The sequence below is a fragment of the Chiloscyllium plagiosum genome, unplaced genomic scaffold (assembly GCF_037043375.1).
Source record: "Chiloscyllium plagiosum isolate Xiang-an unplaced genomic scaffold, Cpla_swu_hap1 HiC_scaffold_13, whole genome shotgun sequence".
Lineage (NCBI taxonomy): Eukaryota > Metazoa > Chordata > Chondrichthyes > Orectolobiformes > Hemiscylliidae > Chiloscyllium > Chiloscyllium plagiosum.
The window spans coordinates 52076307-52092849 of NW_028270151.1; the positions used below are offsets into that span (position 1 = coordinate 52076307).

General features: G+C 39.7%; 1 protein-coding gene across 9 annotated transcripts in view; it reads right to left on the bottom strand.

The window, feature by feature from the left end:
- LOC122555923 (coiled-coil domain-containing protein 150) overlaps positions 1 to 16543 on the bottom strand; it is a 148559-nt gene that overhangs the window by 80696 nt on the left and 51320 nt on the right. For all 9 annotated transcript variants that reach the window (XR_015759190.1, XR_015759189.1, XR_015759191.1 and 6 more), the window contains 4 exons: positions 8024 to 8152; positions 7196 to 7365; positions 4055 to 4181; positions 973 to 1167 (listed from right to left, as the gene is read on the bottom strand). Coding sequence is in view for 6 of the 9 variants with exons in the window: in XM_087993592.1 (XP_087849718.1) it covers positions 973 to 1167; positions 4055 to 4181; positions 7196 to 7365; positions 8024 to 8152 (621 nt within the window). In the remaining 3 variants the exon portion in view is untranslated. The remainder of the gene's footprint in view (positions 1 to 972; positions 1168 to 4054; positions 4182 to 7195; positions 7366 to 8023; positions 8153 to 16543) is intronic.

Consider the following 16543-nt stretch of genomic DNA (forward strand, 5'->3'; position numbering starts at 1 on the left):
TTTCCCTAAGATGAGGAATTTCAAGAATAGGGGGCACATTTTTAAGGTGAGAGGAGAGAGATTTAAAAAAGACATGAGACAATTTGTTTTACACAAGGTGATTGGTGTGTGGCATGAATTTAGTGAGGAAGTGGTGGATGTGGGTAAAATTGCCATGCTTAAAAGACATTTGGATAGATAGATGAATAGGGAAGGTTTGGTGGGATATGGGATAGGAGGAGGTGGGACTAGTTTGGGATTATATTCAACATTGACTGGTTGGACCAAAGGGTCTGTTTCCATGCTGTATGACTCTAAGTCATTAATATATATTGTCAACAGTTGCTGTCACAGCACTGATCTCTGTGGAACCCTACTGGTTACAAGTTGCCGACCTGAAATAGAACCACTTATCTCCACTCACTGTTTTCTACCCATTGGCCAATTCTCTGTCCATGCTAATACACTACCTCCATCTGTACTTACCCAATTTGCAGCTTCCATTTGCCCTGCATCACTCAAAAATCTTGATGTCACCTCAAAAGCTGTGCTTCTGGATCAAATGAACTCTTTACTTAACTTTACTTAATTTGTTAAAATTTAGAATTCACTGCCTGATTTGATTGTGGATACAGATCCAATAACAGTCTTCAAAAGATAAATAGCAAAGAAGTTGGGACTAACAGGACTGCTCCTTAAAGTTGGTATTGATTCAATGGTGCAAATAGCCTCATTCTGTGCTTCTATGATTCTGTTGCTGATCTGTTATACTCTATTTCTTAATATCTGTAACGAAGCTAAATCCGCACAATCTTCTGTTTCATCACTTACTTTTCCCTTTGTTATACAGAAAGTTCTTGATTTAAGATGTTCGGAAAGTGGGTCTTTTTATGGAAGTTGCATTTCTACTATGAACAGAGTTGGGAGTATGTAAAATTTCATAGCCTGGTCTTTCAAAATGCATTTACACACAAAAAAACATACTGCACATACCTTCATTCTTTCTGTATTTTGTGCATAGGTTGTTCTGGTCTCCAGATGATGTTTTAGTTGAATCTTTTGATCTTTTATCTTTGTTTTCTGACTTTTTATTGTTTTCTCAAATTCAGAAACTTTCAGTCGCAATTCTCTATTGGCTCGTGACACTTCTGCAGTCTTGGATGTGGCATCACTTAGACATTTTTTAAGCTGTGAAGTTGGAAAAAAAAAATCACAAGTCAAGGAAAAGGTAGCCCTTGGCAAACAGGTACTTCTGATTGCATTATCTCCTACTCAAATAAAATGCAATTCTTGCTAACGTTTAGAAAATAAAAGGTTTGATTTGTGTGGAATTAAAGTGAGAAATCTGTTTCTCCACCAAAACCGGTTTCTAATCAAGTTAAAAATAACACCACCAGGTTATAGTCCAACAGGTTTATTTGGAAGCACTAGCTTTCAGAGCGCTGCTCCTTCACCAGGTATAGTGGAGTATAAGACCGTAAGACACAGAACTTATAGCAAAAGTTTACAGTGTGATGTAACCTAAATTATATCTTGAAAAAGACCTGGATTGTTTAAGTTTCATCTTATAGAATGACCATATCGGTTTCAGTTCATGTGTTAATCCCAGAACTTTTTTAAGTACATTCTCAAGTGAACTTTAACAATAGGTGCCATGTCAGCCCAGATAATGCATTGAAGGTGTGAGGTGCCATGTGTGAGGCTGTCTGTGCCCCAATGTTCAGACTGATTCTATTTCGAAACAAAGGATTACAGAATCTTACATGGATTCATGCAGTTTTTGATCAAAATAAAACATAATTCTGCAAGTAAAAATTCACCCCCCAAACTTATGTGGGTGTGCGGGATGGGGGGGTAGGTATGAATGTCTGTGAGAGTATGTGTAGATGTCTGAGTGTAAAGGGGTGTAAGTCTGAGAGAGGGTGCGTGTGTAGGAATATATGTGTGAGGGTATGAGAGAGGGTCTGTGTGTGTGTGTGTGTGTGTAGGTAGGTAGGTAGGTAGTGCAGTGGGGTCACCTGTAGTGTGACATGAACCCAAGGTCCCGGTTGAGGCCATCCCCATGGGTGCCAAACTTGGCTAACAGCCTTTGCTTTGCCACTTTGCGTTGTTGCCTGTCCTGGAGGATGGTCACCCGAAGGTCAGAGGTCAAATGTGTCAGACCACTGTAGTATTTTCCGGCTGGGAGGGAGTACTCCTGCCTGGTGATTGTTGTGTAGTGTCTATTCATCCATTGCCGTGGACTCTGCTCGGTCTCACCAATGTACCTTGCACCAAGGCACCCTTGCCTGTAGCGTATGAAATAGACAACGCTGGCTGAGTCACGAGTACCTGCCAGTACATGGTGGATGGTGTAATGGTTGTATCTGTGTCAACACTGACACATCTTGCAGCGTCTACCGAGACAAGATTATACTGTACGGTGTTGTCCTGAAAGTCGGCAGTTTGCTGTGAACAATGATCTGTTTGAGGTTTGGTAGTTGTTTAAAGGCAAGAGGTGGAGGCAGGAGGAAGGTCTTGGCGAGGTGCTCATCCTCATTGATAATGTGTTGCAGGCTGCGAAGAACATGGTGTAGTTTCTCGGCTCCTGAGAAGTACTGGACAATGAAGGGTACCCTGTCGGTTACAGCTCGTATCTGTCTCCTGAGCCCCGTCGGAACTAGCGGTCAATGAGTTGTGCATCGTACCCTGTTTCTATGAGGGCATCCTTGGGTACTTCCAAGTGCCCAACTATACAATTCATTTCCAACTTCAACCAAGGCCAAATATTTAAGTGGACATCCAAACTGCTCTAGTAAGATGATTTGCACCTTTAATTATGTTGAAGTTTTAACACTATAGCATAACACAACAGTTGCGTTCCTCCGCAAATTCATGCTATAAAAAATTGTGCTATGTAAAACTGCTGTAGAAAATTGCTACATCCGTTCAGCAGAAAGTTCACATTATCCAAACAGTGTCCATGACTCGTCAATTGCATTATAGCCAATTTGCGTTGATGGAACCTGTGTGAAACCGGAACAACCTGTCCTTTAACAAATAAGAACAAAAAGAATTTGGGCTTTACCACTCAGTGTGATTCGTTCGTTGTACACAGACACCTTCTAAATGTCCAGTCTTTCAGTGTAATGCCAAGAAATAATTGATCTGTACATGGTTGTTCCATAACCTTGCAATTTGTTAACGACTCATACTTGATCATTATTTTTCACAGAAATAATAAATGTTTCAATTTATTTGTGAAAAAAAGACAAAAGTAACTACTTTGATTGCACCTTAATACCCATACTTTATTTTTAAAGATTTTATATATCTAGTGGTGTACTCTCCTGAGTCATAACGCTCCAGATTCAAGTCCCACATCAGGCTTGAACACACAAATCCAGGCTGACATTCCAGAGATGCCATCAGATGAGGGGCATAACTTTAAGGTAAGGAGCAGGAGAGTTGGAGAGAACGTGAGGAAAAATGTTTTCACTCAGAGTGTGTGGGAATCTGGAACTCACTGCCTATAAGTGAGACAGAAGCTCTCATAACATTTAAGAAGTATTTAGATGTACACTTATGATGTCAAACCATGTAAAGCTACACACCAAATGCTGGAAAAGGAGATTAGAATAGTTAGGTGGTTGTTTTCGACCAGTGCAGACTCAAATAGGTCAAAGGAACATTTTCTGTGCTGTAGACCTCTAGACTAAGAACCCTTTTGCTTGGCTAGACAAATGTAAAAGATTCCATGACATTATTTTGAAAAAGAGCAAAGAGTTATTGCCAGTATCACGGTCAATATTTATCCAATTGATAGTATAAAAGACAGATTATCTAGTTATTATCACATTGCACTTTGAGAGTTAGGCACAGATTGGCTGCCATGTTATCTACATTACAACAGTGACAATATTTTGAAAGTACTTCAGTGACTACAGAGAGCTTTGAGACATCTGATGGCCATCAAAAACATTGTAGAAATGCAATTCTTTCTTTTACACAAATTATTTGTCTCATTGTTATTTTTAAACAAATCATGGCTTTGGGTACTTGCGTTTCACTTTAGGAAAAATGCAATCAGACTTACTTCCATTATTTCTTTCTGGCTGGCCTTCATCTCAATCTCTCTCTCACTTTGGAACTGTTTTTTTAGGGCTTCGATCCGTTCAGTGAACATCTTTGATTCAATTTTGGCATCCTTGAATTCTTGTCCCCTTCAGAGTTTTCATGATAGGCAGGATGAGCAACAAAACGATAGCAGTTTAAATTTATACCATCGTTATCATCAAATACAAGTTACAAAGATAATAGATCTCACAATTATAGTTCTGTCCAATATAAGCCCTGAACACAAACTCTAGCAATTTGGCTGAGGCGAGATAAGAAAATTGTAACTGATCTCATGAAATTGAGCATGGTACTAAAATACTCGAACAGAACTAAAATCAATGAGAATCACAGATAAAATCTTTCAACTATTAGAATCCAAATGCATGGTCATGAATTTTGTAGGCCAAACATTGTAACCTCAGAACATTACTAGTGGAGTTTCTCAAAATAGTTTCCTCAGCCCAAACATCTCCATTTAACTGTTCACTTTTCATCCCACATTCTTCATTGCCATTCACAACTTCTGCCAATCTAAAGGAGATTCCAGACAAGGTTTAAGCTGACGACTTACAATTAAGATTCATGGTTCATAAATTTAGGAAATATCCATCTTCAAGAACATCACTAGACCTCAATGGCAACGCCATCAAGCCCTGACAATCCACATTCTGAGGAGCATTACTGACAGAAGCTTAACTAAACCAATCCCAATAACAAAATGACTATCAGAATGGACAGAGACTATGCTGTGAAATGAGTAGATCACCTCTTAACCCCTTGTGTTCTCTTCCCTGCCCTTTATTTGATCCAAAAGGTTCGTCAAAATGTGGGAACATGCACTTGCCAATGACTGCAGAGGCAAAAGCATTGAGAAAGCTCAACAGGGGTGGCACAGTGGCTCAGTGGTTAGCATGTTGCCTCACAGTGCCAGGGACCCCGGATCGATCCCAGCCTCGTGCGACTGTCTGTGTGGAGTTTGCACATTCTCCCAGTGTCATCCAGGTGCTCCAGTTTCAAAGATGTGCAGGTCAGGTGAATTGGCCATGCCAAACTGCCAATAGTGTTAGGTGCATTAGTCAGAGGGAAATGGATCTGGGTGGGTTGCTCTTCGGAGGGTCAGTGTAGACCAGTTGGGCCGAAGGGCTGGTTTCCACACCGTACGGAACCGAATCTAATCACACAGGACTATAACAGGAGAAGGCTATACGCTTGATTAATTTCCATGCCACTGGACACAATGCCGAATATCCATTCCTTCTGGGAATATATGATAAATTATCTACAGATCAACTGCTGTACAATTACTGTGACACCCATATCCCACTCTTTGAATTCTATCAAAAAGGACAACTGTAAGAAGATCATCACATCCAAATTCCTCTCCAAGTCACACATAGTTATGTACAAGGTGCACTGCAGTTACTCACTAAGGCTCTTCCAACAGCACGGTCCAAACTCAGACCTCTATCATCTAGAAGGACAAGTGCGGAAGATACATGGCACAACCACCACCTGCAATTTCTCCTGCAAGCCAAATACCATTCTGATTTGGAAGTTTACTGCTGTTCCTTCACCATTGATGGGTAAAAATTCTGGAACTCTCATTTCCAATAGCACTTTGGGTGCCAATATGTTCAAAGGACTACAGTGGTTCAAGAAGGTAGCTCACCACCATCTCCTCCAAAGCAATTAGGGATGGACAATGTTGGCTGAGCCAGCAACACCATAGCTGATTTAAAAGTTTTAAAATAGTTCACTTAAGTCTTGGAGTATGACTCTGGCACAGGACTGAACATTTATTTGGAGCAAAATTATGGCAGATGCTGGAATCTGTCCTGAATGCTATTCTAGACTCTAAATTCTCTCTGCATGGATGCTGTCTGACCCAGTGTGATCTCCACCATATGTTGTTTTCAGTATAGGACTGAACATTCTTTGAGTAAAAAGGATATTTTAGCAACTATAAATTTACAATTGCACTTATTCTGTATTTCCTTTGTATCAGGTTCCTCAAATTAAAACAGATTTGATGAGTTTCCAAAATATTACTTATAAAAGCAGTGTCAGCAAGACTATGATAAGGAATCTTTTCAAGTATTGAATCTTATTTTTAAAAAATGAAAATGAGACATATTTGAAAGTGGTTTATGGTGTTTTTTACTTTTGAAGTCAGAACAAGAAATAAACAGTCTTACGCAACAGTGGCTGCAACCTTCCCTGGAGTGCTTTCCAGGCAACTGGGAGCCAAGCCAATTAATCAGATTGGATTCTAAGGGAAATCCTACAAAAATAAAGAGGCAAGCTATTAAGTTAAAATTCCATAAGCATGTGGAGGACTCAGTTCATCAGTTTACACTTTGTTGTATGATGGATCCATGAAAAGACCATCAGATCTTCCAGACGGTAGTTGACATCACAGTTAATTTAATCTACAAGCATATTGGAGAAGGTTTTTTTTTCTCAGTTGTGAATAATGTACATGGGTGTTTTTGGAGATTGTACTTGGGATGTTTGGGGATTTGTAATGGTGTGTTTTTGGGTGTTAACAGGAATCATTACTATGTGATGCAAAATCATTGTGTTCTAAATAAATAGTTGGGTTTATTCATTTTTTTAATCTCCTTTGCTTAATAAACTTTTGGTTTATTGTGTAGACCAATTGTGCAACATTGTGTGCCTATTATGAGAGATCACCCCAATAAAACCAAACAAAACAAGATCTATCAAGCCAGATTTCAGTCTGTGATCTGACTTACCCAACAATAACAAAAGTTGGGATCATAACAGAAGAATGAATAATGTATAGCTTGGAGGGATACTTGCAGATGGTAGTGACTTTCTCCTTCCAGCTGACTGAGGCTGTAGAGTTTGAAGGCACTGTCAAAGGAGCCTAGATGCTACATTAGAGCAGTAATAGTCGACAATATAATTTTGAGTGCATCCTAATCCATTTTCACCTTGAAACAGTGTGATTGCCACGTTAATAAGTTTGGTTCTTCAGATAAAAAATGCAATCAAATTACTCTGATTTTGTTGCATATGATAAGGATTGTTGTTCAAACTACAAATTCAGAAATGCAATATTTTGAAAAACATTATAAATATAGCATCTTCTTACTTGTCCCGTTGCAAGTAACTTATCTCTGGTTCTCTTTGTCCAAGTCCTACTTGTAGATTCTCCACTGTCTGTTGGAGTTTTATGTGTGATGCCAGTACATTTTCTAAAGTCACTGTCATTTGACTATTATCTTGCTTAGAATCTGTTAAACTTTCCTGAAGTTTTACAATCTGGAAAGTAAGTTAACATTCAAATTAGTTAAGGAATGGAGTTGTGAATTATTAAAGCACAAGTGGGTTCTTGATAGTAGGGTCTTGGATACTACCTTAGATAGTTCCACAGCTAAACGCCAACCTTCACATTTAAGACTTTTTTCTAAAACTTATTTGTCTTTCTTTTATGCATCTGCACTGACATTCAATAACAAGCCAACAGGTATGAAAAAACAGAGCTATCATAATATACTTCCTAGACATTGAAGTTTCTTCAGAATCAAACTATGAATAAATAAATAATATTGTTGAAAACTAAACATGATTATTTGATCTCTTCAGCAATACTGCAGTGAACATCATGTGCTGTGGCAAAATAATTGTTCAGCTGATAATTCAGTAGAGTCGTTTCCACGCAGTGGGAGTAGCTCCATGCAGATTCTTATTATCACAACTGAGAAGCATTCAACATACTATCTGATCGATGAATCTTAATGCTGATTCTGTTCTCGTATATTTGATTTTTATGGAAGTAGCACTGTTTACTTTCCAAAATGAATGAAGTCCATCTGAACCAATATCTGACCATACTGTTTTTCCATAAAAGTACATAAATCAATTATCCTTACGAACAGTTACAATATAAAGAAAAAAGCATTTTTATTCGTGTTTTCACCTTGTGTGTTTCTCTTACTTCCATCACCTCTATATATTTTCTTAACTTTTGGATTTCTTGAAAGGCTTCATCACGAGATTTAATTGCCATTGCAAAATCTTCCTCTTTTTGTTTCATTAACAACTGAGCCTGGTCAAAAGAGAAGTCAATATATACTGACAACAAGGAACATATGAAATGCAAGTTTTGCAATGATTTTTGCAAGGAATTCACTTCTAGTTTATTAATTCAAAGGTATGTAGAAACTCTAATTCAAACAATTCAGCAGGGTGAATATTAACCCATTAAACAAAAACAAAGTTCAAAAATGCAAAATCAGAATCCTTACCTGAATCTGCCACCTTCTGGTTTTAATGGAGGAGTAACAGCGGATAGGAAACCAAACCCCACCCAAAGAGTTGCCCAAAGTCAGCAACTCATCGCTAAGTGCAACAAGACAAAGAGTGCCAAGTATAAAGCTCAGAGAATGGTGGAATCTTAAGGAATAATTTTAAAGGCTAATCTCTTTCTAACATTTAGTCTAATTTTCATTTAACATTTAACTACATTCTTAAAATTGTTTCTTTCAGTCTTAGGAATAAATAGGATCCCAATGAGAGATTCTGGATTAGTGGTGCTGGAAGAGCACAGCAGTTCAGGCAGCATCCAAGGAGCAGCGAAATCGACGTTTCGGGCAAAAGCCCTTCATCAGGAATAAAGGCAGAGAGCCTGAAGCGTGGAGAGATAAGCTAGAGGAGGGTGGGGGTGAGGAGAAAGTAGCATAGAGTATAATAGGTGAGTGGGGAAGGGGATGAAGGTGACAGGTCACGATATGGTTGAAGAGTTTCAGGGCAGAGGAAATGACCTGGGAGTCGCAGTGGGAGAGGGACTCCCTGAGATTCTTATAATGAGAGAGACTAGTGATTTACTTCAGCCGCTAATTCTTTTTTCTTGTCAGCAGTGCTGACTCACCTCTGAAGAATTTCAATTAAGAAGACACAGATGATCTTGCACACAAAGTTAGCAAGCACAAAAGGAATAGTTCATGATTGAGTTCAGCTTGAAACAGAATGAGAGTTAGCAATTTTGAGAGTGAGAGAATTTGTTGCAGTGTAGGAGGAGATGCTGTTCTGACCTATTATGTAAAAGAAATGGGCCAAGAGAGCAGCCAGACAGCAGCCGCAGCAGGATGTGAGGGCTGGAGCCTGAAAATTAATTAAATGAACAGATAGATGAGTCGTCAGTGAGCTTGTGTCTTCTTCCTTTCTATAAACAGGAGAACTTTAAATTGATAATGGGAATATACAAATGTTATAATAAATTTAGAATTTAACTAGTTAAGTTGCTTGATATAACAATAGATTATTGTTGGGTTATTTCTTAACTTAGTTAAATTAAATGCAATAAATATGGCAGGGCAAATAATGTATTGCACCTATCGCACATGGGAGCTGGCAGACAGCAGCAATCACGTCTGCAATAAATGTTATGATGATTTAGAAGCTGAGCTACAGACACAGTGATGCATCAAGGAGGAGAAAAATTACCTGGATACTTTGTTCAAAAAGTTAGTCAAACCCCTGAGACTAAGGTCTTTTGATTTGGTCTGTGGTCAGGTTCAGGAAGATTTGACTGCAAGTGAAGTAGACAAAGCAGCAGAGGAATTGAAAACCCTTAGAACTTGTAATTTTCTAATAGATTTGAGGATCTTGCAACATATTTGGATGAGAGTGGGGGCTATAAGTTGAATTAGCAAACCAACCATGGCAGTGTGACACAGAAAGTCTTCAAGGGGGTGGACGAAACAGGAATGTAGTGGCAGTAACGGACAGGATAAATGGCAGACAAGTTTTGTACTGCTGAAAGTGGGGCTAGAAGGGTGTACCTTACAGTGGGGTCAGATTGTGATGAGGATCCAGTTATGTGGTCAGTTATATGTGCACTGAAGAAGTATCGGGTAAAGTGGGAGATGTAATGTTGGGGCAGGCTTCACATGAACTGTGCTGGGACCAATGTTCTAGCAAATTGTACAACCATGTCAGCAGAGTTGGTTTTAGACTAAATAGTGGGGATTTAGACCTTAGAAAAGGAGGTGGTTAATCAATTGAAATAATGAGATAGTAGAGAAAGGTAGGAATTCATGAACAAAACAGAAATTGTTGGAAAAATTCTGCAGGTCTGGCAGCATCTGTGGAGAGAAAGCATAGCGAACAGTTTGGGTACAGTGACCCATGCAACTCATGCAATTCATGATAACTAGAGTATGGCAGGCACAGACAAGGAACACAAACCTAAAAATAACACCACCAGATAAGGCCAGGGATTACAATATATCACAAAGGTAGAGTTAAAGGCTTTGTATCTGACTATGTGTTGAATTTATAATGAAATGAATGAAGTGTTAGTACAGACAAAATAAATATGAAGCAAAGGGAGGGCATTATGGCAGTCTCAAGAATTTTCAGTCCTGTGATGAGTATCCTAGTGGCTGAATCTTTCAATTGTACAGTTTTGCACAAGATGCACACCTACAGTCTATCTGGAACAGACTGATTAAAATGCTACCTAAAATCCATTGTTAATAAGAATTGGAACAAAATTAAGAAAGTTGATTTGGGTTTGGGAATGATAATGCGTTAACATTTCTCATAAAATAGCTGGAATCAATTATTCTATTAGGGTAGATGTATCTAATGAAATATCATTGTTATTAAGTCATCGATGAAGAAAGCACAGATGAAACTTGAGATGGAAAATGACAAAGCTACTGTATTTGGAAAATCTACGAAAACTGCAGTTTCTATAACCAGGACACGTTTGTAAATATTTAATGGGGATAAGTGCTGAGACAAAAAAAGTCAATTGGGCTAAAACTTCATATGCAATTTGCCCATCCATCCCACCAAAAGATCAAAACTTTTAATAAAGATCACAGGAGTAAGGGATGAAAAATACAATAAGGTTTTCCACTGACAGGTCTCTCCTATTAAGTATTCTATTTTGGTACCCACTTTTAGTAGTTGCCCCATGGATCTGATGGCCTCATTTTGATCATCAAAATAGATTTGACCTTTATCCAATAAACTGTCAATTTTAATAGTCTGATTCTCATACCTATACAATATATATGAACATCTGGATTAGGAGCAGGAGTAGGCCATTCAGCCATTTGAGACTGTTCCCTTATAAGATCAATGCTGATCTGATTGCAACCTCAAATCGGCATTCCTGTCAAGTGCTGATAAATTTTCACCCCCTTGCTTAATGAGAATCGAACTAAGACTGCCTTAAATATTGTCAAGGACTGTGCTTCCGACACCTTTGCAGGAAAATAGTTCCAAACATTCACGGCCCTTCTGAGTGAAAAATATTTACCTTATCTCGGTTTTAAATGGGCAACCCTTGACTTTTAAACAATGACTCCTAGTTATAAATTTTCCAATAGAGTCATCGAGATGTACAGCATGGAAACAGACCCTTCGGTCCAATCTGTCCATGCCGACCAGATATCCCAATCCAATCTAATCCCACCTGCCAGCACCTGGCCCACATCCTTCCAAGCCTTTCCTATTCATACACCCATCCAAATGTCTCTTAAATATTGCAATTGTACCAGCCTCCACCACTTCCTCTGGCAGCTCATTCCATACATGTACCACCCTCTGCGTAAAAAAGATGCTCCTTAGGTCCCTTTTATATCTTTCCCCTCTCACCCTAAACCTATGCCCTCTAGTTCTGGACTCCCCAACTTCATGAAAAAGACTTTGCCTATTTACCCCATCCATGTCCCTCATAATTTTGTAAACCTCTACAAGGTCACCACTCAGCCTCCGACGCTCCAGGGAAAACAGCCCCAGCCTGTTCAACCTCTTCCTATAGCTCAAATCCTCCAACCCTGGCAACATCCTTGTAAATCTTTTCTGAACCCTTTCAAATTTCACAACATCTTTCTGATAGGAAGGAGACCAGAATTGTACGCAATATTCCAACAGTGGCCTAACCAATGTCCTGTAGAGCCGCAACATGACCTCCCAACTCCTGTACTCAATACTCTGACCAATAAACGAGAGCATACCAAACGCCTTCTTCACTCAAAGTTTGTGCGAAAATTTGTAGCTCGGGTGCCTTCTTCACTACCTTATCTACCTGTGACGCCACTTTCAAGGAGTTATGAACCTGCTCTACAAGGCTTCTTTGTTGAGCAACACTCTCGGACCTTACCATTAAGTGTCTAAGTCCTGCTAAGGTTTGCTTTCCCAAAATGCAGCACCTCGCATTTATCTGAATTAAACTCCATCTGCCACTTCTCAGTCCATTGGCCCATCTGGTCAAGATCCTGTCGTAATCTGAGGTAATCTTCTTCGCTGTCCACTACACCTCCAATTTTGGCGTCATCTGCAAACTTACTAACTGTACCTCTTATACTCACATCCAAATCATTTTTGTAAGTGACAAAAAGTAGTGGACCCAGCACCGATCCTTATGGCACTCCACTGGTCACAGGCCTCCAGTTTGAAAAACAACCCTCCACCACAACCCTGCCTTCTACCTTTGAACCAGTTCTGTATCCAAATGGCTCGTTCTCGCTTTATTCCGTGAGATTTAACCTTGCTAACCAGTCTCCTATAGGGAATCTTGTCGAACGCCTTACTGAAGTCCATATAGATCACATCTACCACTCTGCCCTCATCAATCCTCTTTGTTACTTCTTCAAAAAACTCAATCAAGTTTGTGAGACATGATTTCTCATGCACAAAGCCATGTTGACTATCCCTAATCAGTCCTTGCCTTTCCAAATACATGTACATCCTGTCCCTCAGGATTCCCTCCAACAGCTTGCCCACCACCGAGGTCAGGCTCACTGGTCTATAGTTCCCTGGCTTGTCTTTACTGCCCCTCTTAAACAGTGGCATCACGAACCTTCACCTCTTCCTGCACCTCAGCTGTGACTATTGATGATACAAATATCTCAGCAAGAGGCCCAGCAATCACTTATTTAGCTTCCCACAGAATTCTAGGGTACACCTGATCAGGTCCTGGGGATTTATCCACCTTTATGAGTTTCCAGACATCCAGCACTTCCTCCTCTATAATCTGGACATTTTGCAAGATGTCAACATCTATTTCCCTACAGTCTATATCTTCCATATCCTTTTCCACAGTAAATACTGATGCAAAATACTCGTTTAGTATCTCCCCCATTTTCTCCAGCTCCACACAAAGGCCACGTTGCTGATCTTTGAAGGGCGCAATTCTGTCCCTAGTTACCCTTTTGTCCTTAATATATTTGTAAAAACCTTTTGAATTCTCCTTATTTCTATTTGCCAAAGCTATCTCATGTCCCCTTTTTGCCCTCCTGATTTCCCTTCTTAAGTATACTCCTACTTCCTTTATACTCTACTAAGGATTCACTCGATCTATCCTGCCTATACCTTACATATGTTTCCTTCTTTTTCTTAACCAAAACCTCAATTTCTTTAGTCATCCAGCATTCCCTATATCTACCAGCCTTTCCTTTCACCCTGACAGGAATATACTTTCTCTGGATTCTTGTTATCGCATTCCTGAAGGCTTCCAATTTTACCCGTGAACATCTGCCCCCAATCAGCTTTTGAAAGTCCTTGCCTATTACTGTCAAAATTAGCCTTTCTCCAATTTAGAACTTCAACTTTTAGATCTGGTCTATCCTTTTCTATCACTATTTTAAATCCAATGGAATTATGGTCACTGGCCACAAAATGCTCCCCCACTGACGCCTCAGTCACCTGCCCTGCCTTATTTCCCAAGAGTATGTCAAGTTTTGCACCTTCTCTAGTAGGTACATCCACATACTGAATCAGAAAATTTTCTTGTACATTGAAATTCCTCTCCATCTAAACCTTTAACACTATGGCAGTCCCAGTCGATGTTTGGAAAGTTAAAATCCTCTACCATAATTACCCTATTATTCTTACAGATAGCTGAGATCTCCTTACAAGTTTGTTTCTCAATTTCCCTCTGACTATTAGGGGGTCTATAATACAATCCCAATAAGGTGATCATCCCTTTCTTATTTCTCAGTTCCACCCAAATAACGTTTTGGATGTATTTCCAGGAATATCCTCCCTCAGCACAGCTGTAATGCTATCCCTTATCAAGAACACCACTCCCCCTCCTCTCTTGCCTCCCTTTCTATCCTTCCTGTAGCATTTGTATCCTGGAACATTAAGCTGCCAGTCCTGCCCATCACTGAACCATGTTTCTGTAATTGCTATGATATCCCAATCCCATGTTCCTAACCATGTCCTGAGTTCATCTGCCTCCCCTTTTAGGCCCCTTGCATTGAAATAAATGCAGCTTTGATTTATTAGTCCTACTTGTCCCTGTCTGTCCTGACTGTTTGACTTGCTTCTGTTCTCAATTGTACCAGTCTCAGTTCGATCTCTTTCCTCACTATCTCCCTGGGTCCCACCCACACACCCCCCCCCCCAAACTTACTAGTTTAAATCCTCCCGAGCAGCTCTAGCAAATCTCCCTACCAGTATATTAGTCCCCTTCAAATTTCAGTGCAATCCATCCTTCTTGTACAGGTCGCTTATACCCCAAAAGAGATTCCAATGATCCAAAAATGTGAATTCTTCTCCCATACAGTAGCTCCTCAGCCATGCAATAATCTGCTCTATCCTCTTATTTCTGCCCTCATGAGCTCGTAGCACTGGGAGTATTCCAGATATTTCTATGGTCGAGGACCTCCTTTTTAAATTCCTGCCTAACTCTCTGTAATATCCCTTCAGAATCTCAACCTTTTCCCTTCCTATGTCATTGGCTCCAATGTGGACAATGACCTCTTGCTGGCCCCTCTCCCCCGTGAGAACATTCTGCACCCTCTCGGAGACATCCTTGATCCTGGCACCATGGAAGCAACACACCATTCTGCTTTTTCGCTGCTGGCCACAGAAACGTCTGTCTGTACCTCAGACTCAAGAATCCCCTAACACAATTGATCTCTTGGAACCTGACATACCCCTCATTACTTTAGAGGCAGTCTCAATAACAAAAACTTGGCTGTTCGTGCTACGTTCCCCTGAGAATCCATCACCCCCTACATTTTCAAAACGGAATACTTGTTTGAAATGGGTATGGCCATAGAATACACCTGCACTAGGTGGCTACCTCTCTTACCTTTCCATCTATGTGACTGTATCTGAGACTTCCCCCCCCCACTTCCTATAACTGCCATCCATCACATACTGTTGCTGTTGCAAATTCCTCATTGCTTCTAACTGTCTCTCCAACCGATCTGATAAGATTCGCAACCAACAACATTTATGGCAGTAACCCTTAAACTCTCTTTAAATTCCCACATCTGACAAGAAGCACATTTCACTCTACTGAAGGCCATTTTTGCTCCTTCACAATCTACAGACCCAGAAAATACTGTCTTATTCCTCTACAAAACACTGCCCCAGGTTAGATTAATAGTTAAGGCTTATATTTTAAGTTTAATTAAGAGACATATCTCAAAAAACATATAACCAAGAAAGAACCCACTCTACTCACTACTGCAGACTTTCTCTAGATCACTTAAAACAATTAACTTATCTGATTCTGTGCCATAAACCTCGCCCAAACAGTTCCTCCAAGATCAGTTGTGAATTTCACTGTTAATTTTACCATTCGCACTTCGATGTCCAGCAATACATGAATTCAAACAGCAAAGGCAGTACTGTGCTGGTTCACTCTGGTGTCAGTTTCTTTTTCTCTCCCTCTCCTGCACTGACCTCACCATGTGCTTTCTTTATCTGTTCTTCTCCCTTTTAAAACTGCTTTTGTTTTGACATTTTTTTTCCAAAGTTCCAAAACAATGCAACAGCATATAAAACAGTAACTGCTGCTCCTGGAATTCAAGGAAACCACCTCCAGCACCTAAAATACCTCAAAAAAAGGAGCAGCTGTTACAGCCAGAAATTTTTCCCATCGTTCATCTTGGATTACCCACATAAAACACCTTTTTTGCATCTTCCTCAGGGTCTAATATTTTTCAAGCAAGTCACCTCTTATTCTTCTAAACTCCAGCAGATACCTGCCTAGCCTATCCAACATTTCCTCAGAAGGGCCCTCGCCCTCACTCCAGGTATTTGTTTTGTAAGCCTTCTCTGAAGTGCATTCACCACATTTAAATCCTTCCTTAAATAAAGCAATTAAAATTGTGTACGGTCTCACCAGTGTGCTGTATAACTAAAACATAACCTCCCTACTTTGCATTCAATTCCCCTTGCAATAAATAATGACATTCTATTAACTAGCCTAATACTTGCAAAATAATTTTTTTGAATCATGCATAGGGACGCCCAGATCTCTCTACACCTTAGAACTCTGGAATCTCTAGTCATTTTAGATAATATGCTTTTTAATTCCTTCTGCTAACATGAACAATTTCACATTTTCATATGTTAACAACATTTGCCACATCTTTAACCACTCATGTAATCTAAATTTTTGTAGCCTCATGAAATTTATATTCCTATTAGTGGTGGCACGGTGGTTAGCACTGCTGCCTCA